At 48.5% G+C, this 24,373-nt stretch overlaps 3 protein-coding genes across 3 annotated transcripts; 2 read left to right on the top strand and 1 right to left on the bottom strand.

Moving 5' to 3' along the window:
• The first annotated feature begins 1,038 nt into the window (after nt 1-1,038).
• Nucleotides 1,039-3,054, top strand: LOC112918105 (C-C motif chemokine 8). The gene is made up of 3 exons (XM_025996264.2): nt 1,039-1,169; nt 1,964-2,081; nt 2,501-3,054. The coding sequence occupies exons 1-3, from the start codon at nt 1,094-1,096 to the stop codon at nt 2,604-2,606; spliced, it is 300 nt and encodes a 99-aa protein (XP_025852049.1). The 5' UTR covers nt 1,039-1,093; the 3' UTR covers nt 2,607-3,054.
• An 8,229-nt stretch (nt 3,055-11,283) lies between these two features.
• LOC112918104 (C-C motif chemokine 13) lies at nt 11,284-13,089 on the top strand. Its single transcript, XM_025996263.2, has 3 exons — nt 11,284-11,397; nt 11,952-12,066; nt 12,505-13,089. Exons 1-3 carry the CDS (start codon nt 11,322-11,324, stop codon nt 12,608-12,610), a joined length of 297 nt encoding a protein of 98 aa, XP_025852048.1. The 5' UTR covers nt 11,284-11,321; the 3' UTR covers nt 12,611-13,089.
• Nucleotides 13,090-14,198: 1,109 nt separating this feature from the next.
• On the bottom strand, nt 14,199-17,009 carry CCL1 (C-C motif chemokine ligand 1). Its single transcript, XM_025996262.2, has 3 exons — nt 16,875-17,009; nt 15,553-15,664; nt 14,199-14,435 (listed from the first exon to the last, which is right to left on the bottom strand). Exons 1-3 carry the CDS (start codon nt 16,948-16,950, stop codon nt 14,339-14,341), a joined length of 285 nt encoding a protein of 94 aa, XP_025852047.1. The 5' UTR covers nt 16,951-17,009; the 3' UTR covers nt 14,199-14,338.
• Between the last annotated feature and the right edge of the window lie 7,364 nt (nt 17,010-24,373).

Genomic DNA, 24,373 nt, shown 5'->3' with positions numbered 1-24,373 from the left:
ATTCAGCAATAAAAAGAAATGAGCTACCAAACCATGAAAAGACACAAAGGAATCTTAAATGCATATTTCTAAGTGAAAGCAGTCACTTTGAAAAGGCAACTTACCATGTGATTCCAACTACATGACATTTTAAAAAAGCAAACATACAGAGACAGTAAAAAGATTGGTGGTAGCCAGAGATTTGAGGGGAGGAACACAGGGGATTTTGAGGGCAATGGCATTTCCACATGATACCGTAATGGCAGACACATGAATGAAGAAGAATATAAGAGGTCGGTGGTTTGCAAAGTTAGCTCCTTTCCTTCACTCCCACCCCTGCCCCCACTGTGTGTAAACAAAGAGAACTGAGCCTTTCTCAAACAGACCCATTCTACCTAAATCCTTATGAAATCTCAGGCTTCTCTCTATGATTTTCACTTGGAAAGAGACTTTAGTGTCTAAATAAAATATTTGAAACCCCCACCCTCCAAGATCAGTATGTGTTGTCCAGTTCTCACACTCCATAACACAAGAATCTGGGGCATTATAACTCGAATATTTTCCTGGATTTCACCATTCTTCCAGGGTTCCATCAGGCCACCTCTGGGGTGTTCTAAAAGAGCCCAATGAGTTTAGGGTGCCAGGGACCTGAGTCTGATAGAAGTACAGGTAAAGACTTAAGGCCCCATCCTAGGCCTCCTGCACCTCAGAGAGGGCCAGGCCTTTTATTGTCTTTATTCCATTCTGACCTCAGCTTCCGTTCTTCCTTTCCAAAAGATCATTTTCCATTTCAAAGAAATCATAGCCCTTAATAGTCCAGTGAGGTCACTTCCTACACTTTGTTAGGCACAACCACATTCTCTTCCACCTCTGTTCCACATAGTCTAAGCAACAATTGAAACTGTTCACCTTCCTTTTTCCAGTGTTAGGAAATCACCCCAAGGATCTGGTGCCTACTCAGCACATTCCAAGTCTTATTTCAGGGCCCTGCCCATGCTCACTGCTCTCCATAAAAATCAGGCAGGGTGACCAGAGGAGCCAGAGGAGCAGAGAGGCTGAGACCAACACAGAAGCTTCCAGCGCTCACACCTAAGCTCCCGTGCTCACCTCCACTATGAAGTTCTCCACAGCGCTTCTATGCCTTCTGCTCACAGCTGCCAGCTTCAGCACCCTTGTCCTTGCTCAGCCAGGTAAGGGCCTCTCTTCCTAAGGCTTACCATTTCAACTATTATAGGTACTTATCGTCCCAGCCTGAGTTATCCTATGCTTGCTACATTAGCCTACATTACAAAGATGGAGAAAGTGAAACCAACAAGGGCATAAGAAGAACGGTCATGGCACAGTTAGCCAGAGCCAGAACCAGTTACCCAGGTCCATGAGTCCAGTTCCCATGGTCCTTCCTGACACGAGCTTGGGGAAGAGACACTAAATGAAACCAATACCTCAATGACCCTCACACTGTTTGAGGATGTGGCAAGGAAGGAAGGATCGTCTCTCATTGTGGATGTGAAGGACATTTCAGGCAGTAGTGGAGAGGGAAATAAAACTATTGCTTGGGGTTCAAATTTTGGATTATAGCCAGTTTGCCAGTGGCCATGTAAGGAGGAAAAGGACCCAGAGGCATGTCAGCATGTGACACAGGTTGGCTTTAGAGCCCATGGGGACAGAAAGCTGGGGAGCAAGGCATTAGAACTTATCTATTTGATGTCAGAGGTTTTGGGTTAATAGAACCTCCTAATGACAAAACAAGATGAGTGTCTTTTCCCCATTCCCAGTTGACAGTGAGGAGCCCCATAGTTCCATAAAGGAAATAGACTTCCAGTCACCATTTTATCTGTGGAATGTGCACTAAGGCACTGAGCTTGGGAGTATTCATTCCTAGGTAGAACTTGTGTTTGTTTTGTCTTTCCCTACCTTCATCTGCCCTTTCAAAATTATGCTTATGATGCATTATAACTCTCATTCTTTGCAAAATGTTTTTTAGATTCAGTTTCCATCCCAATTACCTGCTGCTTCAGCATGGTCAAAAGGAAGATCCCCATGCAGAAGCTGGAGAGCTACATGAGGATCACCAACAGCCAGTGTCCCCAGGAAGCTGTGATGTAAGAGAACCATGCCCTGGCACCCTCTGACGAAAGTTCTACTGGAGTTCTATACAAGGGAAAGAGATCAGGATCCATGCCCAAATAAGGCAGATAAATATGCCATGTAATCTGAGGGGACCTTTACCCCACAGAGAAATTGAGCCCTCAGGAAGGAATCCATATTCCCCCCAGGCTCCCCTTCTAGGATCTTGGTCAGATCACCCAAGTTCCTTTGGTCAGGAGACTGAGGGCTTTCCCTGGGATAGCATAAGCAGTTTTCATTTGAGGGCTCTTCCTCCAGTCCTTCCCCTTCCACGTAACTCCATCCAGCCTCCTCATCCAGAGAGCAAGAGGTCCTTAGGTGTAGGGGCCAATAGGCCACGTGTCTGGAAAAAATCCTCAGGTGCTCCATCTAACTGCCCTCTCTCCCCACACAGCTTCAAGACCAAAGCATCCAGGGAGATCTGTGCTGACCCCAAGCAGAAGTGGGCCCAGGATTACATGAATCACCTGGACCAAAAGTCCCAAGCCCAGAAGCCTTGAACCTTCATGTATGGACTGAGAGACAGACCCTGAGGAAAATCTTATTTATTTTTCCCCAACCTTCCCCAAGTACAGAGTGATATTATTTTATTACAATGCCCAACAAGAGGCACTTTATACAATAATTTAAAGCACATTTCTTAAATAATATTTAATTTTATTTAAGTTATTAACATTTTTACTTTATCTGCTATAAATCCTAATGAATATAAAGTACAAAATCCAGTGGCACATTTTCTTTTCTGTGAGCTCAGTCAAGTTTGTAGCAGGATATCATTTGTCTCCCTCCAATGTGTCTGTAGTATTGTGAGGTCCTTCCATGGATCATCAGAGTGAAAGATATCTGTATTCTTATGAAGTTGGTGCTCCTGTAAGTCAAATGTCTGCTGTGTAACGTGGTTGAAATTCATGTTATTCAATGACTATGGAATTTTCAAAGAAAAAAATATATGACTTTAAACTACTTGGTCTTATTTTTCATGGGGTAGCATTTAGCTGGGAGGCAGAAAATGGCAACAATGACTGGCAGCTTGGGGTCTAGGGGGCCATTTTCTAAGAAGTATTTTAGACTCCACTGAGGTTCATAGTGTTCCAGCCTCTCAACGCCAGTCCCTAACATCACCTGCCCATTTCTTTTCTTGTCACACCCCCTTCTCCTGTTCTCTCTCTTGCCTCAAGCTTTTCTCCATAAAGCCAACTATTATCCATCTAATTAATCCTCAAACCCCGACTATTATCTTAAAAAGAGTAAAACTAGAGGAAACTAGATGTCTACAACTTAGAAGCCCTTCTAAGGCTTTTCCTTGAAGAATCTTCAACAGGACTGGTCTTGAAAGATGGATGGTATGCAATGAGAAATGGAAAGGTTTTTCAGAGCCAGTACAGGATGGGGAGCAAGAGCATGGAGTTTCCATACCTTCAAATATCTGGCTGGACTCTGGAAAAACAATATGCACTAAAAGTTTCTAAAAAGAAGAGAAAAAAAGTGTCATGCAAGGTGTGCATGGGGAAGAGTAACCTGGTATCTGAGGCTAGGGTAGAGTGTGAGAGGGAGGGTCTGAAGGCAGGCCACTGTAATGGTGTAGGAGAGGCGAATGAACCAGGCTGGTAGTAGGGGTGATGTTAGATAGAATGGGCAAGATGGAGTGGAATGTCAAATGTTGGAGAGGGAAAGCATTTGACCCAGGATTTAGACTTTCTCTTACAATATCACAAAGCAACTATTTAGAGAACTGGTACCCTTGAGACACAGAATGAAGTTAACTCCAGCCCTAATCCCCCAAATTTGCAAGCTTCTGTATGAAGGTATGGGAACTCCTTTCCTTTATAGCCTCTTAAGGTCAAGATTCCCTTGTACTATGTAAGCACAACTGGCTCCATTTTCAGGTATGAGGCCCACCATAGTAAGTCACAAAGACCAGACCCCTTATTGAAGGAAAGAGGACTATTTTCTTGATGACCCAGCTCTGCAGGGTCTGTCATTCACTGATGGTCATGTGGAAAGATGCCACAATCTCAGTATACCTAGAAGCATGGCACTTGGGTTCTGGTCCCAGAACTGACCCTGACTCTGTGTCACTTAGGGCAAGTCAATGTCAATCTCTCTCTCTCTCTGGCATTAAGATGCCCCATACAAAAGTAAAGGTCATATTGTGCCACAGGGAGGAAGTGAGAGAACATGGCAGATGACCTCACAAGCCCCTTCCAGTTCTAGGAGCCACGTCTCTTGGAAACTTGGTCAAGCTTATTGGCTAGAGTAGAATGGTAAAGTAAATCCCATTCTAGATTAAAATCACTGAACCAGTCAGGAGCCCTGCCTATTGGCAAACTGCAAGTCAGATATATCACCTATCTGAAGACAAACTTTCCACTAAAGTCCAGGGTAGCACATCCAAGCCCCAGGAGCAAAAAGACATCTGGATGTCAGCTGAGTAAAGGGAGTACTTTCTGCCACAAAGGCTCCATCCAGTTCCAAACTCTCTTCGACAGCCTCAAGGACAAGCTGACTAATGAGGTCTGGGACTAGAGTTTTATGAAATAGCTTAACCAAAATTCAAAATTTCAAAGGCAAAAAAACTCCACCTAAACTGACACCCAGGCCACAGTTAAGACATAATCCATTTATTTTCCTCAAGCTTTGCCCAGCTAGCTGTGCTCCAGGATTGTGTCATTATATTTAACTCACAATGAACTTTGTTAACACCATTAAATATAATTATCTTAAGTAATGTGTCATCTCATTTAAGTTACTGATGTTTTACATGGCCTAACTTGAATATTAGTGCTTTCAAAATCCACATCCTTATATTGAGTGATTAATATTTGTGAACCCATTTATTCCCTTGTCAACCAGGGGTGAAGACTTGGAAAGTCACTTGAAGCTGACATGCATCCTCTTCAGCACACCTCCGATTTCACCCTGGGCTCACAATTTGCTGCAAGCTGTGATTCACTTCACTTTCTCAACATCTGCCTCCAATGTCCTCCTCAATTTTTGCTTCCTGCCCACAGGCTCCTCCTTGGGTGCCTTTTCAGGTCAAGAGTTGGTTCAGCCTACACATTTGCCTAAGGCTCAGAAGTGTGGGGGAAGGAACACTCTGGGTGACAACCTTCTGCCAACAAAGGATGGAGGCAGATGTTTCAAACACTTCTGCCACCATTCTCTCCAGAGGTTGATTCTGGAGCCATTCCATAGGCTTCTCAGGTAATCCCAGGAGACTCAGACCCCATTGCCCATGACGCTGATCTGAATTATGCATACTTGTGTTGACTTCTCCTCCTTCTCCATCTTTGCTGCTTACTCAGTCCTATACCTGGGATCACTTCCAAATGAACTATCTAATGAGAACACAGGTCCTCATCTCAGGCCCTGCTTTATTGAGTCATGGTTTCATACAGTCAATATTTGTTCTCCTTCCCTTTGGCCTTGTTTGGATCTCAACAGACAAGTTCACTGCATCAGGGCCGGAGAATGAGCTGGGCATTTGGTTGGTGTGCTCACCAGGGCTGAGGCTAGGAGCGGAATCGGGGACTTGCTCAGTGTGTTCTTTGGGACAAATGCAGGGGCAAGACCATGGACTCAACTAGCAGATTGGGCAGGACTGGGTCCAAGAGGGTGGCCCCCAAGTCAAAGCCAACAAGATTGGGACTAAGTTAGCCATATAACTAGGAGAATGTTGACAGAGAGAGGGATTTAGCAAAAAAGTAAGTGTATTGATGACCATGGAAGTAAAGTCACTTACTATTGGAGAAGTTTCCATAGACAAAATATAAGAATATCAGAAGACTAGAAAAAAAACAAAACAAAAAAGTGTTGTATTGACCTGAAATTGGAGATATTGGTGCAAACTCAAGGATTTACAGGTAGATAATAGAGAGATGATGATGAGATAGATAGATAGATAGATAGATAGATATGTAAATGATAGGTGATTGACAGAAATACACACATAGATCATAGGATATGTATATATTAAACATATGTTCAACCACCAAACCCTTTTCTAAATACTGCTAAGTATTTTTCCAACCTATCATGTCAATTTATATCCACTCCCACCAGCAATGTATGAGGGCTAGATTTGTTCCACATTTGGCATTGCAACACTTCTTTCTGTCAATTCTTTTTAAGTTAGCCACTCTGCTTATAATTCCTCATAATCCACATGGTTGTGGTTTAAATTTTCATCTTACTTGTGACTAATGAGGTTGAGCATCTATTCAAATGTTTGCTGGATATCTTCTTTCATGAAGTTCCAGGCCATGTCTTTTGTCTATTTTTTAGATTGCTTAGATTTAAATTTTGTCCATTTGTAGATTGTCTTTTCATTATGAATTAGTAGAGGTGTGTTTTCTGTATCCTGAACAGGAATCCTTTGCCAGATGTGCAAATCTAAATATCTTCTCATAACTGTGATTTTCCTTTCGACTCCCTGAAAGATGCCTTCCATGAAAACAGCTTCCTAAGTTTAAGATGGTCCGTTTATCAGTGTGTTCCTTTATACTTTGTCCTTCTGTTTTCTGTTTAAGAAAACTTTTTTAAACCTTCTATTTCAGAGAAAGTTTTGGTCCCCTGTGAAATCTGTGTGGGCTGGAAGCCTTCACAGACCAGACACAATTTAATCCAGGCCTCAAATGATTCCTGTTGGAGCCAGATGGAAAGAAGAATGCTGCAGGTGGGTGGGAGATTATAAGTGAATACAGAGATAGGAGAGAAGGAGGTGTGAAGAAAGGAGTAAGGAAGCAGTCGTACACTGTTTTTGGGAGTGGTGGAGGGACTTCCCTTCTCCAGTGCCACAAGGGTGATATTCTCTTCGTTTCCAGGCTTACCTTCTCTGGAGAGAGCCAGCCTGGGGGGCAGAGAGTGCCAGTTAGTGCTGGCTCACTCCCTTTTCTTTAGCTATGCCAACAACAGTCAGAGATCTGTTCTGTAGAGTGGAAAGGTTGTATTACCTCAATATTTCTTAGAGCTTTAACGAGTGAAATGAGATGGACAGGGAGAAGGCTAAGTACAGGGTGCCTCAGCTCTGCTTCTCTGGGCAGTTTTAGTTTTAAGCTTTAATAGATGACGGCTTTCCAATAAGTTATTTCAGAGAACAGACTTCGGTGGGTAAACAAGCATCTTAAAACCACAACATTGTGTAATGAAGCCAACTTTCGTATGTTCTGATCTAAGAGGGCAGGACGCTAAGACAGCCCAGAGCTATTGCAGGCAGCTTGCATGCCTGGATGTTAAGATGCTACAGCAACAAAATAATTTTAAAATTACCGACTGTATAGTTCTGGGAGACTTATATTGTATAAAGATCAATGAGCTGGAAAAGAGCTAGCTGAACATCTGCTCTAAACATAATTGAGTAGCTGGCGGAGGATCTCCATAAGTTCCCACTCTGACCAGTGGGTCTGAGTGGATTTTCAGTTCTCCAGAGAATAGCATCCATTTGGAGCCAGCATCAAATAATCCTGGAAGGTCTCAGTATTTATTTCCCCAGTGCAGTCACCCTGGTTATATGGCAGCCAGCTCCTCTGGGGAAAGCTTAGTGGAGATTTATAGTATAGACCTATAGTGGAGATTTAGCAAAAATATTGCCAAGGGCAAAGTTATGTGATAAAATTACTCATTGTTTATCTGAAACTCAAATAACCAACAATCCTGTATTTCACCTGGCAATCTGGCAGTGCAGGACCTTTCCTAGTTTTCCTGGTGTGGGGATTCTAGGCCTATGAACCAGCTTAGATGTGATAACTGGGCAAGAGGCCATGAACCTCTCCTACAAGGACTTATATTGGATTTCTGGCCATTAAACCTAGAATTTTCCGCCCAAAGTCAAGCAGCATCTTAGTAAGTTTTCATGTCTAAGGATCCCATAATCGCTACCACAGATCCCTGTTGGCCAAAACACTGATTGCCACTCCAGGCTGGGGCTCCTTGGCATATCTGTACCTGACTTGTCTCTACTGCTCAATAAGCAGCACTGTCTAGCCTCTGCCATCCTGGATCCCACTCCTCCCACCAAGATCCAAACTCCGATTAATTACAGCATGGCTGCCCCAACATGGACCCCAGACCAGAGGCACAAGCATCACCTGGTTACCAGTTAAAATTGGGGGTTATTGGCACAATGCTGAGCACATTCCATGTATTATCTTATTCAACTCTGACATCAAAACGAGATAATAATTAACCATCAGTTTCCCCTTAGAGGTTCAGAGAGGTAAGCAATTTGCTCTAGATCATATAACTAGTAAATGATGGATCTAGGACTTGAAGCCATTTCTGGTTGGCTCCAGATCCCAGGCTCCTAAACACACTCTTCTATGAGATCTCAGGTTCTAAAGCAAAAGAAAGGACAGACAGGAATCCTTATAGCCAGGTGGGTTTGGATGTCCCTTCACCCAATCAGTTTGGAGGAAAGTTCAGGGTGCACTTGTAGGAGTGGCTACTAGTGGGAATGACACCCAAGGCTCAATCAATCCAATTCATTGATATAGGCGTACTTGTTGAAAAATTGGGATTTATTGAGTTGGCACAAGTACCTGGAAGTGATGTTAATGCTCAGGTGGATTGGCTGATTGGAGTCGAGGCTTAAAAAGAAGCCTGCAGTTAATGAGGTTGTAATGCTGGGACTTCCCAGGAATGTTAGGAAGGAGTCCAAAGGCTCAGGGAAATGGACCTGTTGAAATGGATCTATATGCTCAAGCTGCTCAGCCATTCCCTAACTGCACTCCCAGGGAGGGCCCAGAGACACTTCCTTCGTCAGGGCTCTCTGGTGGCTTTACTATAGACCAGAGATGGCCATGTGATATGCTTATAACTCCATGGTTCTCAAACTTGAGTGAACACCAGAACCACCTGCTGGCTTGTTAGAACACAATTGGCCACACAACTTCCTGTGATGATTCAAGTAATCATGATGCCAGCAGATGCTTTCATGGTGTTTCTTCTTCTTCTTCTTTTTTTTTAATTTATTCGTGAGAGAATAGAGAGAGAGAGAGAGAGAGAGAGAGAGGCAGAGGGAGAAGCAGGCTCCATGCAGGAAGCCTGACACGGGACTCAATCCCGGATCTCCAGGATCACACCCTGGGCTGGAGGCGGCGCTAAACCGCTGAGCCACCCGGGCTGCCTTCGTGGTGCTTCTAAAATAAATGAGCACCCCAATCCCAGAATCCTGTATGGACAGACCATTTCCAGGAGCCAGTCCGGGTCCTGGATCCATACCTATGGCAGTCAGGGTCCTAGTAAGGAATAGATTACACTTAAATTTGAATGACCTGGGAACGCATTAATAAAGAGGCTATTTAGCAAGATGTGGGCTGAGTGTGAAGAAACAATAAGGGTGCTTTAGCACTCTGAGGCTCGCAACAGTGTAGGGACTCCCCCTAGACACAAGGATGAAAGGACAGGTTATGCTTTCCCCACCTCACCCCAGGAGAGAAATGAAAGCCATTGGTTGAGGACTGCATCTGGGCTGAGACCCAGGAGAGGCAGCAAAGAGAGCAGCACCTCACTTTACTCTTCTCCCTCTCCTGCACCCCAAGGAGCTCCCTAGTGTGCAAGCCCAACCCAGAGTCAGAAAACCTACAGTCCCACTGATGTCATCACACAGGTTGGCTTCCCAGGACAAAGAAGAAGATGGACAAGAATGGAATGTGTTTCTGGAGGGACAAGCTACCCTTCTCATGTCGTTCTTAACAAGTGTTTGTGTCAAACTTACGTAAAACTCAAAACATGAGCTGGAGTGTACACTCTTCTGATATTCCCCGGAACAAATTGTGTAAGATTGGAATTATTCGTTCTCGGAATGTTTGAAGGGACTAGTGGTTAAAGCCCTTGTAGCGGGAGGGTGTTTTGTGGAAGGATTTTCAATGATTGATTCCATTTTCAAGTAGTTTTAGAATTACTCTTTTTTTCATTTTTCTTTAGCAGTCTGGGTAAGTTATATTTTTTTAGGAACTCATCCATTTCATTGAAGTTAAATTTGTTGGCATAAGGGTCCAATTTCCTTCTGGCATCTACAGATTCCATGATGACACCCTCTTCCTTAACTCCTGCTGTGGCAGTCTGCGCCTTTTTGCTTTTTCCATGATCAGTCTCAGGACAGCATTATAGGCTTGTCAAAGAACTGACTTTGAGCTTCATCAGTCCCTTCTAGTACATATGATTTTTATTTCACTAATCTTAGCTTTTTATTTCTGTGTTTTTAACCTCACTGGACTTGTTTTGCAAGAGTGGAAAGACCTGCTGACATAGAAAGCCGAGGGGATAGTATTCCAGGCAGGTGCAAAAAGTAAGCAAAGTCTGGGAGCCAGGAGGGAGCACAGAGAATGGATCAGAGCAAGCCAAGTGCCTTGTCAGGGGGTCTCCTGCAGCCCAAGGCTGTTCCCCCTCCCACCAGGCCCCCGGGGACACCTACCCCAAGTTCCAACTCAACCACACGCTCCTGCAAGAGGGGAGCCAGACACAAAAGCAAAGAGCCTGCTTTGCTCTATTCTGCAACTCCCTTCCTGCAACCACTCTAGAAATTCCATAGTCCTTCCTGGACAAATCAGTGGACTTCCAACCATATCCTTCTGGGCCTGAGGGGCAGAAAGGGACACTAACGTGTGACAAGAGGAGCCCTTGTCATTGGCAGCTGACTTTGATTCGTCTTAGTTATGAGACTTCCACCTAAAACTTCTCGGAGAAAGTCTTCTGCACTAGAGACACCGTGAAAGGCTGGGGTGATCCTGCGTAAAGACCAGCTTTGTCTCCCAGCGTCACTACTCACTCTCCACAAGGCTTTGGGCCTTCACATCTTCATCCGTGAGTGGCCATGATGATAGTATACACCTTGTCAGGGCAAAACATGTCACACGTGTAGAGCCCTCACACGGCACTCTCTCTCTGGTTTTGGAGCAAGCAAGGCCACGGAACAGCTCCTCAGATCACTCCTATGGTGAATGGTGGCACATGTGTGCTCCTGCTTCCTCTGTGGCCTGGGCAGCTGGAAGGAAATAGTGCCTGCCCTTCTGCAGCCCACAGCTTCCTTCTTGAAATTCCTGGAAAACTCTGGTAGCCAACCTCCAGCTCAGCAGATTCAGGAGTGCTCTGCATCTCAACTTGACCATGACTCTGCCCAGGCAAACAGCTCTCTGGGAACTCCTATTCTCTCTGGTTCCTATAAAAGGCAGGCAGGGCCACCGGCATTGCAGAGAGGCCGAGACCAGGCCGGAAACATGAAGGTCTCTGCAGCGCTCCTGTGCCTGCTGCTCACAGCCGCCATCCTCACCACCCCGGTGCCCGCTCAGCCAGGTAAATCCCCCTCTCCTTCTTTCCTGTCCTCTCTCCTTTATATTTTCCTGTCTTTATAGAAAGCCCTAAGCTGCAATGCCCCACTTCTGAGCCCATCAGAGCACTGGGAATCCTCGGAGCTTCCCATGAACGTCTAATTTTAAAAACAGAAAGCTGAAGGCCACGTTGGGGACAGGCGGGGTCCCAGCCACCCACCTCCAGGCGTTGCAGAGCCAGGGTAAAACCGTAGCTGCTCACTCCAGATCCAGGGTCTTTTCTTTGACCCTGGCTGATCTTCCCAAACTCTGCACACGGAGGACCGTAGCCAGGACCTGTCACACTGGCCTGTCCTGATCATCAGTGATGCAGCCCCACCACGAGGCTGAGAGAATCCTGAACCACATGTTCCAGGTCTCCCCCATCTCAGGTCTCCAGACAGCAGCACTGGACCTGAGGTGGATGAGATGCACTTCTACCTCTTTCCTTCCTTCCCTTACAGCTGCTTCCTGATCTATCCAAGCTGATAAAAACCTAGTACCTCCTAAAAGGCTTTTCCTTTGTGACCTTATTTCTAGATGCACTCGGTGCCCTATTCACTTGCTGCTTCACATTTAACAATAAGAAGATCCCCTTGCAGAGACTGGAGAGCTATCGAATCACCAGCAGCCACTGTCCCCGGAAAGCTGTCATGTAGGTGGAAAAACCCTGCTCACCCCTGACCTGACCACACCCTACCCCATTCTCACATCCCCTGATCCAAACTCCCACCCCAGAGCACAGGCATTAGGCCAATTTGGGATCTTATACTCAGGGGGTAAGTTTTTGCCAGACTGGGATTACATCATAAACAGGCCCAGAGAGGGCCAGCTCCCACCCTGGCTCCCTGAATGGGTGCTAGCTCACAGTTTCAAGGTTGCTCTGGCTGAGGCCTGGCCAGCCTCTCTGGGGCCTCCAAGAAGAGTGACTACCTCTAGAGTCCTGTCCTTTCCATACCCCTACTTTCTCCGGTCCCAGGGGGGGATCCCTCTCCTGCCACAGGTGGACCAAGCAGGTTTGAGAGGCTGGTGAGGCATCTCTTGGGTAAAACCCCCACCCCCACCTAACTGTGCAGCCCTCTTTCATCCATAGCTTCAGTACGAAACTGGCCAAGGCTGTCTGTGCCGACCCAAAGGAGAAATGGGTCCAGGATTATGTGAAACACCTGGATCAAAGAACTCAAACGCCAAAGACTTGAACTCTTCCGGCCATGCTAAGACCCGAGCAAAGCATGAGAAAGGAACCCCTGTTTATTCTCCTTCCTCCGCTCCAGCTATACCCTGGACTAGTTTGACTATAGTTTCAAATAGGGTGTTTTCTGTGTTGTGAGGCAAGAAGGTACTATGTCTTAAGTAATATTTAACGTTATTTGAACTGTTGTGGGTTTGGGGCTTTATTTCGAATATTGGTGACCTTTTTTCTAAAGCAAGGCCTTGAGCCAGTTGCTTCCTACCATAAGCCCCAGGTCTGACCCTTGTAAGCTGCAGGCAGCAGGTCTGTCTCCTGCCTAACTCCCCAGCTGATGCTCGTGCCTACAAATCCTGGCGATGAAGGGCTACTGCCATCTGGGGAGGGGCGGTGGATGTGAGGTGCAGCTAAGTATGTTATTACAGAAAGGAGAATGCTATTCGTAAGATTGTTGACTTTTTGCAGAAAATACATCTTGCTTGAAATCTCTCGTGGTGGTGTTTTCTTGGGGGAGGATAACTTAACCAGTAGGGGGCGCTCGGAGGGGCAGAGGGCGCTGGAGGACCACAGCAGTGGGGAGGGACCACTGCACCTCACAGTGGTTGGGGGCTGACCTGGGCTTGTCTGACTGTCGCAGAGGGCCTGACTCAGCTGCCCAGCTTCTCACTGGTCTCTGCCTCCCCGTTCCAAGCAGTCCTTGGAGGCATACAGACACTACTCGCACCTGACCTCCAGGGGAAACCAGATGACATGGTTCTCATCAGCATCCACCCTGGAGGATGCCAGAGCATACTCATAGCAAGGATTCTTCTAGAGGAGGCACAGGATGGAAAGGGAAAGGGCCGGGAGAGACTATCCCTGTATGGTCAGAGTTTGGGTTCTGGAACAGAAAAGGTAGTCGTTTAGGAAGGAAGGTGGAGGGAGGTGGTGGTGATAGAGGAATTGGAATATCAACGTGCACAATTTGGAGTCAGTTCCGAAGGCAGGAGGGAGGGACTGTCGGAGGGTGGAGGGCGGCGGCATGCCAGGCAGAGTGGCTTCTGGCCGTGGGCAGGATGGAGCTGGCAAGGGAGAGCTGGGAGCAGTGAGCTGCCCTCCAAAGGCCCCAGCAAGAGGGAAGAGTAGGAAGCAGGGCAGTCGTTGGGGCAGAATGGAGGAGGCAGTTTCAGAAGAATGGACCAGATCTGTGACCTGTGCAATGCTGGGGAAATGGGAGAAGCCTGTCTTACTTAGCATAGGACATGAGAACTTTTCCCCTAAAGCCACTGAGCTGGCCTTCAAAAAGGTGCCAATCCTGAGACCCGGAAGCCACTTCCCTCCCTTGCTGTTCTCTCTGAGTGCCCAGGTACACAAGTCTGAGCTTGCGATTACCCCTTTCATGGGGATGGGACCTCCACTTCCCAGACATTGGCTTTTCCCGAGACTGCCTCCCACCTCCAGGTGAGCTGTGCTGGCATCTCTGTAAGACCTAAGATCTACTCAGGCCTGGACACCCCCAGCCACCCCCCCAGAGGAAGTCCTGCTAACCAAGAAACCCAGGGAGGCAGGGATGGAAGATTATCGCATTTAAATATATAAAGTGCAACAACATAGCTTATCAGGACTAAGCAGACCTTCCGTGACCTGGCAAAGCTGGGTGGAAGGACGGGCATGGGCTGAGGGTGGGGGGCTTGCGGAGGGGGGCAAGGTGAAGCCACACCATCTTCAGAGTCCAGGGTGGAAAGAAATCCTCTTGCATTCACTTCAGCAGGCATGGTTTCATAGTTTTAAAATAATCCTTAATCCATTGGGCTGTCTGTGAGACGCATGTCTCTCTACCTTTCTTCATCTTGAGTCTGTGGACAAAGAACAAAGTAGGAGCTGAGTCATGTGATTTGTCCCCCTGGGTACCACACACAAGTCCCATCTCCCCCGCCTCGCTGCTGGATAGCCCCCTAACTGCTCACTCTGGGCCTGGAAAGTGACTTTGTTGCAGAAGACCTGCAGCTGGCACGCTGGAAGGAACACCCAAGCTTCAAGAAGAGCTTGGTGAATTGAGTTTCTCCCTTTTCTGGAGAGTGTGACTCATTGTATTAGGGTAGGGTAAAGCCTGCAGACACTCCAAGGATTAACTAGTATGGAAATTCCCCCCAGAATATCTCTGTGGGGGCTTGACCTATCTTTTCATGTGTCTGTGTCCATCTGGAACCCTCCGTCATTGCTTTAGATTCATTGTCAGTGTGTGTGTGTGTGTGTATTTATTTTCTGAACTCCTCACCTCTTTAACTTGGCTTCTGTCCAACCAAACTATAAACCAATTCTAACTCAGACAAATCTGTCTACTTCCCTGAACTTCAGTGTTCATGATAATGAAAATGTGTGCCCCAGGAGGGTTAGCCAAGATAATATACGCGAATGCTTTGTAGATACTGAGTCGTGATGGTAAACCACCTCGGTCTAATTTTGTAATGCCCCCGTGATGCAGCCATCATCTTCACTCCACTCCACGGATAAGGATTGCAGAGGAGTGCTCAGATAACCAGGTGCAAAAGAATTACATGCCCGAGGTCACCCAAGACTATAGGTTGGCACATCCGGAAGCAGGAACTAATTGTGAGCCCCCTTATTCTTCCCACTACACAGTAATTCCTAGATCTTTTAAGCAATTCCTTCTGGGCACAAAATATTAGGATATAATACTTGGCGCCAAGTATTATATAAGAAACACAGGTCACTGCAGGAGCATGGGGGGGGGGGGGGGGCACCCTTCCGGCACCTGCTAAGCAGCGCTGCGCTCGCCCCAGAGTCCATGCTGGGCTCTGCACCAGGATTTTGGCGGCCTCTGCGCGGGTTTAGAAACCTGAACCTGGGGGAGCATCGCCATCTAGCGTCTGCCGTTGTAACTCCAGGAGGGCTGGCTCCTGCGCTCTGGAGGGAGGGGGCTCAGGAATTGCCCAGGGTAGGGACACTCACATTAGACCCCTACGGGAGCAGGTGGAACTGGTGTGTTTGTAACACCGGATTCTCTGCGGGGCGATCCTCTTCTCTGAAAAGTTGAAGCAACAGTTGGAGGACGACACGTGCACTGGAAGAGAAACACAGAAATGGTTTGCATCTGTTTCTTAACCTGGACTTCGTTCCTCTCATCCAACTGGCTTTAAAAAGAAAAAAGAAAAAAAAAAAAAAACCCTCTATGGGACAGTCTCCGGGGCGTGGAGACCACATCCAGCCCAGTCACCTAGTTCTGTATGTGGGCGGAGGGTTGGAATTCTGGGGCTCAGCTCCCCACAAACCAGCCGTGTGGCCTTGATCAAGGTGAGCCCTCACCTGGGCCCCAGACCTCCCATCTGTCAAACAGGACCTTTTATTTCTAAAGGGGCTTCCAGTTCTGACATCCCACCACGAGTGCACGGTTTTGGTCCAATATTTGGGTTCAAGGGCTCTGGACCCCACACTCTGGGGGCCCAGTGAGTCTGGTGTGTGCAGGACAATGGTGGTCTGTGGCTTTGGGGCAGGATTAGGAACTAATCCTTGAAGTAATTGGAACTAATCAAGGAGTTCCAATTGATGGAATGACAGGGAAAGAGCCTCCAGAACTCAAAGGCTTCCCACCTTCTGTCTAGAATGCCCTCTACCCAGGCCCACAGCTCTGTCTGGGTTCCGATGCCCTCCCTGCCGGTTTGCACACTCTCTCCTACAACCCACCCCCAAGTGATTCGAATGCCAATCCTGGTTCCTTCCTCCTAGTTTTGTTTTTTTCCTTCCTCCTAGTTTTACTGTTGACACAACATTTTTCACGTGCCTGGAATTAGGTCAGTCTTCTCTCGAAAGCCCTGAGGTCAGGCACTATCCACCCCATTTTATCGACAGAGAATGCAGTTTGAGAGCTAAAGTGTCTTGTCCAAGTCACTGGCCCAACACTTGCCCCACAGTGACTAGCCCAGTCCTGACTTCAGACTCTACCTCTTATCTGTTACCAGGAGGAGACAGTACCCAGCCCCCTCCTCTGCACCTCAGGTCTCCCAGTTTGGCTTCAAGAGCTTCAGAGCTCCCTGGATGAGGCAGGGCCTCCATTTGCTGCAGCTAGCAGCTCAGCCACTGTGCTTGCCCAGACACCTTCTCCCCCGTCCCCACCCCAGCCAAGTTGTCCATTCACCCTCCTTAGGAGGACTTCTTCCCGGAGGAGGCGAGACACAGGCATTGAGTTCAGGGCGAGCCCTGCCCACAAGCCCAGAGTGCCTGCCTGGGTTTCTGCCCTCCCCACAGAGGAGCAAGGTGACTCCAACCACACTCACTGCTCCTGCCGTCCACATCATGCAGCCATATTCCAGCCAGCAGCAGGCACGCCAGGGCCACGGTGATAAGCTTCATTCTGTGCAGTCTGGCTCAGACCTCCTTGCCGTGGTCTCAATGTGTCTGGTGAAGCGAAGAGCTCGTCCCTGCCCCATCTTGAAGTGCCCGGAGCTTTTATTAGAAGTTGAGTGGGGTTTCCCAGACCCTGGTGCAGAGGTGGGGGAGTCACAGGGAGGAGAGATAATTACTCACGCCCAATGACCACATGGAACACTCCTTCCCCCATCTTTCCTGGGTGGTGTGAGAGGGATGAGGAAACTTCCCCGAGTGCAGTAGCAGATAAAAATCTTGAGAGAATGAGTAGGAGTTGTCCTGGCTGAGTGGGAAGAGGAGAGAGGTGAGGGAAAGAAAGTTGCCTGTGGCTTCTCTGACCCCACCTATTTCCATCCTAGGCTGGAGCTGCTGGCCCTGAACACGATGGAGAGGAGGACCAGGGCTGAGGCACACCTGCGCTCTATCCCAGGTCTGCAGATCAGCGGTTGCACAAACTCACGTAGCCCCAGTCACATAGACTGCAAGACGGAAATAGTGACGCGTGTCCCAAAGAGACACCACGATGGAAGTTAAATGAGAGCCACTAGGTCAATTGCCCAGCCCAGATCATTGCTCTTGCTATTTTTTCAATCACTCTACTTCTCAACAGCTTGCTCTGCTCTGGATCCTCAGGGAGCCCCAGGAAAGACAGCTGCCATTACGAGGCAGTGCCCAATCTCGAGCCGCTGCCCTTCAATTCACAGGTTAACGAGTAAAAGCTGCACAGTGTAAGGTCAGCTGTGGATGTGCCATCTGGAGGGGACTGGGGAGGACCAGGAGCTGCCCAGGACCATCTGAGAGGTCTCCTGGGGGAATGCTCTTCAAGCAGAGCCTTCTGCAGAAGGGCTGAGGTGGGAAGGACATGACACCAGAGTTAGGGGCTTGTATATGGGCAGGGAGGCATGGAAGGAGCATGCTCATTCAGAGATGCCAGAGGAGTAAAGAAAGTGAATTGGGTGGGGAAATGGTGGGAAAGAGGATGTGGCTGTACAGCTACGGAGTGGCCATGTCATGAGGACGTTGTGAGTAGTGCTTGGCATGGAGAACATCGTAGTAGGTGCTCCAGCAAAGGTAGCTGGGCCGAACCTGTGTATTAGAATCGTGAGGCATTACAAACCATAGAGGTTGACAAGACTGATCTACTTTGGTCATGCACTCTCCAGCTCAAAGGTCTGCATGGCTCCCCGTTGTCAACTGGATGAAGCACAGGGTGCGCACCTGGACTTTCACGGCTCCTCGTGCTAGGTCTCCACATTTGAATATCTGCAATTCCCTGAACATGCCACAAGCTTTCCTACCATTAGGAAATGGTAGGAAATGTTCCCCCTGTGACCTCCACCTGCAAGGTCCTCCTTACTGTCTCCCTCTGTGGGATTTCTATCCTTTTCAAATACCACCGTCCCCCCTTAGAGACTTCTGCTGTCCCCAGCAGATGAGCACTCAGACTCTTTCGAAGTCCCCTGTGACCTAGATGTCCCACCAGAAAATCTTATATCCCTGCTGCCTCCCCCAGCCCAGCCCAGTGTATTCTCCAAACTAACACCTGGGCAGGAGAGAGTCCCAGCATATCAGAGTTGAACGGGTCCTCAAAGACCATAAGCAGCGCAGGCTTTTAAAGCTTCCTGGGAGAGCCTTTGAAAAAATGCTAATGCCTTAGCCCCATTTCAGAATCAGAATCAAAGCTTATGTGCCTATACATGTTGAGGGGAAAAAAAAAAACTCCAGGAAATTCAGGCACCAGAAGAATCACGTGTCCAGTATGGTCTCTACATGTTACAGATGGGAAAAGAGGAGTCTCGGGAGGAAGAAACGGACTTACTCAAGGTTGTACTGAGAATTTGTCATGGAGATGGGACGGACAGTGGACTCTGAGACCATCTGATCATCTGAGCTCTGTGCGTAGCCACCTCTGAGAACACACCTCCAGCAAGGACCGCAGCTATCGGCTACTCTGCTTGTGTTCCCATTGATCCCACCAGCTGCTGCCTGCCACCCAAAAAGTACCTGAAGTCCTAGAAATCACTGATCCACTGTTGCTGCTCTGTTAGTCTCTTTGTCCTTGCAGACTGATGCTTCTGTATTCCTTTACTGTCATTTTAACAGGCTGGGGGGAGAAGGGAGGTAACAGTACTGACTGTAACCATGTAGCCCTAGGGGCGCTTGGGTGGCTCAGTGGTTGACTGTCTGCCTGCCTTTGGCTTAGGTCGTGATCCTGAGGTCCTGGGATCGAGTCCCGGGTCGGGCTCCCTGCATGGAGCCTACTTGTCCCTCTGCCTCTCTCTGTGTGTCTCTCATGAATAAATAAATAAAATCTTTTAAAAAATGTAGCCCTAGGGCTTTCAGACTCACTTGGGACGTGGAGAGAAGCAACCTGGCCACTCAGAAAATTCCTCATTCTTGCCTTCTTCCCAGGCATGCTGCCTGGCCCACTCATGAAGGGGTCAGGGTGCTGCCCCTCCAGAAACTTACTTTTCCTCCTCCTTCTCACTGTGTCCACCACAAGCCCAGGATGGGAAAAGAGGAATGGAAAGAGTTAGTCATTCTCTCACCTTCCCCTCAGAACTGGGTGGATCCAACTGGAGGATCTGATGATCTACATGCCTGGAACTCCACATGGGCATCACCCATATTCCAACTTGACATCTTCTGCTGTAGGCCTGCATGAAGGCGAGTGCCAAGTAATAACTCGATAAAACATGTTGGCACTTGGGACACCTGGGTGGCTCAGTAGTTGAGCATCTACCTTCAGCTCAGGGCATGGTCCCAGAGTCCTGGGATCCAGTCCTGCATCGGGCTCCCCAGAGGGAGCCTGCTTCTCCCTCTGCCTATGTCTCTGCCTCTCTCTCTGTGTCTCTCATGAATAAATAAATAAAATTTTAAAACAAAAAATAAACACCATTAAAAAAAAAACATGCTGCCACTTACCTAAGATGGGGCATGTTGGCATGGGATGGACTGATAGATGAGATATACTCAGCACAAACACTGAACCTATTATTCATAGCCAGGTATAACCCTTTTCTTAGTTAGAGGTTTGAAAACCAAGAAGTGCCTATAGGAGGGTTTTCTTACTAGTTAACTTTTACTAAGTAGTAAAAGATACTGACAGGATGGTTCCAGACTGGAAAGAGCTCTGCCGGTGTAGATCCATCTCAAGGTCATTTCCTCTGGTGGTGGGGGGCGGGGGTGTGTGCAAGAGTGGACTTGCACAGACTGGAGCCTGCTTGCTCTCCAGTTATATTTCAGCCTGATCCTTACTGACCAGGACACAGAAACCCATGGAGGAGGAGTCCTTTGCCCAGTATCACAGCTACAGAAATTCTGGCCAAGCTTAGTCCATCTTGGGGACCAAGTTTTCCCAGTTCCCTCACTTACAGAGGAAGTATGTTATGTCTTCTAAGATAACCGGGTCAGATCGCAGCCCTACCTCTTGTTAGCTGTGTGACCTTGGGCAAGTAACTTAACGCTCCTGAATTTTAGTTCTATCATTATGAAATCCGCGGCCAGCTGGACTGGTGCAGGACTGTCCTCATTATTTTGAAGATGAGCTCCCAACACTTTAACCCAACTTTGTACTATTTGCAGGATTCCATGAGATTTCTCACCTGGTCTTAGAACAAGGAAGGAAGAAAGGAAGCGGGGGAGAGAAAGAAGGAAGAGGAAAGGAGACAGGGGAGAGGAAAAGAAAAGAAATTTGTATCATTCAAAATCATTGTGAGGCACCTGCTATACACTAGCTCCTGGGGATACGGTGGGCACAAGGTAGGCACCGGCCCTGCCCTCGTGGGGCTTACAGCATCCCTCAGGGAGGCAGGTTCTGAGAACCATCCTAAACTGTAAGTGCTCCAAAGGAGACAGAGCGTCCTGTGAGCTGCAGAGCACATGGAAGTACTTCCCCCGGGGCCTGACACATAGTGAAAGATGCTCACTGAAACTGCTCTCCTCTCCCCTTCGCCCCTCGATCCCGGAGCAGCTGAGGCTTCGTCACGTGACCTGGGGGCTGCCACCACCTCCCCACCCAGAGCTGGGACCACCCCACCTGATCCCTTTCCCTTCTACCCAGTGCTGCCCAGGCACCGAAGTACCTTGGAGTTCCAAGCCTTGTCTGGTATTTTCCTGCACTTCTCTCCCTCTGCCAAGACCCCATTGTCCTCTATTTCTAACATCCAACACTTTTGTTCTTTTCAGGGGGCTGCTCTTACTCGTTATCAGTGACAACATGAAGGAGACATCAGACTTCTCTCATAGCAGCAGGCAAACCTGGGTGCCCACACAATGCCACGGCAGGGACAGTCCCTGGCTTTTCAACATGCATCCACAGCATTGAGCTATGGCGCTGACAATAGCGAGCTCCGCTGTGCTGGGGTGAGGTACAGATGTCTTGGCTTGGCTTACAAAGTCCTGCATGATGTGGCTGACAGGACACTGTCACTGTTCTGCACACGTGCCAGGACTCTACGCCCTTTTGCTTGGGCCATCTGTTCCATCCTGAGCAGGGTAACTGCCACGGCTGTCCCGGCCGAGCTCCCTGGGTGAACCAAGCTCGCTTCTCTTGAAGGCCACTCGCACTATTGTCACTGCCTGGTGACCCCCTTGCCCTGCCTTGTCTGGAAGCTCCCAGGGGTCAGGAGTCCCTCTGCTGTGGTCTGCATTTCATGCCCAAACACAGGGTGGGTGTCCAGGGACTGTTTGCTGAAGGAGGAAGGAAAGGTCTTATCACTATCATCGTCCCCATGTCAGAGATGAGAAATAGAAGCCCTGGACTTATAGGAGTCATGTCGGTAACACGTGACAGAATGAGGGTGGGGAGCTCTGGCCCAAATCCTGTGCTTGTCTGTACTGCCCTGTACCGTCTCTCCTGCCTCACACACATGGATGGACATCAGGCTGCTTGCGATGTCTAAGTGTGTTGATGGGCACCGTTCCGGGTGCTGGGTCTGAGTTCCTTATGTGCTCATTCATTCATTCGTTCTTTCATTTACTCATTCACTTGCCAGACATCTTCAGAGGGTCCACTGTCAGCTCCTGTGCAGGCAATCGGGTTTGAGAGCCCACCTGACTGCGAGAGCTGGAACTTAGGGAAACAGACACAAAAACCAGTAAGTGGCACAGACAAGCCAGGACTGTCATCATGTGCAGCCTGGAGGCTGTGCACGCCCCATCCGGTTGGGGCACAGGGTGGCACCTCCACCCGGGGAAGGGAGGGTGAAAGGGTATTTTGCTGGGCGGGATGGGCTGAGTGGCTTGAGCTCTGGAGAGACGCCCAGCTTCCAGCTTCCCCAGCTCTACTAGGCATTCCTAGAATGATTGACTTCTACTTGTTGCTCAACCTTGAGCCTCACGTCTAAATCGGGATAATAATAATAATACCTTTAACAGGCTTGTGTGAAAATAAACATGACATACTATTTAAGGAAAAATGAAGAGTTGCTTCACAGCATGTTGGTAGTCAGTGTATAGGCTGGTGTCTCTAGAGCTCAGGGCAAGCATCTGGGCTACCGGGAGTGGCTGGAAGCGAGGCTGGGAGAACTATGGGACAGGTTTCTCAAGATCCTGTTTATAAGACTCAGGTCTTGGGACTCGACCCTACTGGCAGGAGACTGCCTTGTTTGTTTGCTTGTTTGTTTGTTTAAGATTTTTATTTATTTATTCACGAGAGACACGAAGAGACATAGACAGAGGGAGAAGCAGACTCCCTGCAGAGAGCCTGATGCGGGACTTGATCCCAGGACCCCGGGATCATGCCCTGAGCCAAAGGCAGATGCTCAACCACTGAGCCACCCAGGGCCCTGGCAGGAGACTGTCTTAAGCAATCTTTTGCTCGGTACAGGGGTGTGCAGCCAGATTTGTGATTTGGACTGAGAGCTTTTATTAGAGCCTGAAGGACAACTGTTTGAATTAGTCCAGAAGGGGTGACAGGTGAGGAGGTGGGGTTCAGTGTGAAAATCAGGATATGAGGTCTCTAGGCTCTCCTGCTCATTTTCTGTGGAACCTTGGGCAGGTTACTTCCTCTCTCTGGGCCTCAATTTATTCACCTAAAAAGTGAGAATGTTGGCCTAAATCAGGGATTCTTTCCCCGGAAATGGAATTTGTAATGAATTATTTGGGAAGCTTTCATCAAAAGACACATGCTAGAACCCCATCATGGGGGGTTGGGGAGAGTCCAGGGCAGTTGGAGGATCCCCAGATAACTCAATCCCACCACTTCACTCCGTCCAAAGCCCCTGGGCTGGATGCCCACTGACTCCCTTTCTAGCTTGGCTTTTAATGACTCTCTGAGTCTCCAAGTTTGGGCAGACTCCTGCCCATGCCCTAAACATCCCCCACATCCATCCCCAGTGGAACTGGCCCTTGGATCAGACCTATTCCACTGAGGGGGACTGCTGGGAGGTCACCCTTCCCCTCCTGGTGAGAATCAAGGGCAGCAGAGCCTCATAGGGCTGATGCTAGCCTCTGAAAGCCACGTCAGTCCCTCCCCCCGACCCTAGGAGCCTTGGACCACATTTGAGATGCTTCATTTGGAACTTAGAAAGCACCCAGAAGTCAGAAGCTCAAAGAAACCTCCTAGGTTTCTAAGACATAGGCTTGGATTGAGAATGTGTCGTAGACTCAGTTTTGTGGTTCCTGAGCTGTTTGGCCCTGAATATGAAATATCTACCTTGCAGAGTCCCGGTAAGTATTCAAGGAGTTGGCAGGGATCCAGTGTGCACCACAGACAGTGGGCACCCAGCAGAACACCAGCCCTTTCGTCCTTTTCTCTGTGGGCCCCAACCCCCACAGAGCAGGAAGATCCCCTAGGAAGCTTTGGGGTGGGTCATCTCACATGACAGATGAGGATCTGGGGTCCCAAAAGGCAAGGTGAGTTGCCACATGGGGACCCAGGGACAGAGCCCTGAAGACAGCCCCACCTCTTAACTCCCAGGTCAAGGTCTTCCTCTGTCATGTTCTGGCTTTGTGATCTTGTTCAAAGAGGTGTGCTGTGGCCAGAGAGAGAAAATGGGCATGATCAGGGCCCCTAAGATGCTGGAAAGCCCGCGGCCCACCTGGAGGCCAGGGCACGGTGCCAAATTTGCAGGGAGTGGTGGAAAAAAATGCCCCAGCATTTCCACCCTGCAGAGCAAAGATGCAGGGGCAGGAAGTGGCAGCAATTCAACCCTACTATATGCCCACCAAAATCAGCAAGGCCACTGGTGATTCAGGTGACACATCCACTAATTGCTGGGAAAGCCCCCTGGGGAGCCCTTCCTTTCTTATAATGGCAAGTGGACAGTCTGGGCCCCTCCACAGCCCACAGCCCAATTCCCAGTGCACCCTGTGCCCAAAGGCCTATGAGCCCAGGTTGGCCTGGGCAAAAATGTCCTTTTGCCTGTGTTCCTCCAGTCTGGCACCAGGGCTCAGCTCAGACCTG

Source organism: Vulpes vulpes, chromosome 2 (genome assembly GCF_048418805.1).
Source record: "Vulpes vulpes isolate BD-2025 chromosome 2, VulVul3, whole genome shotgun sequence".
In the NCBI taxonomy this organism is placed as follows: Eukaryota; Metazoa; Chordata; class Mammalia; order Carnivora; family Canidae; genus Vulpes; species Vulpes vulpes.
The sequence above is the reverse complement of the archived record's forward strand: the minus strand, read 5'-3'. Positions and strand labels throughout refer to the sequence as shown.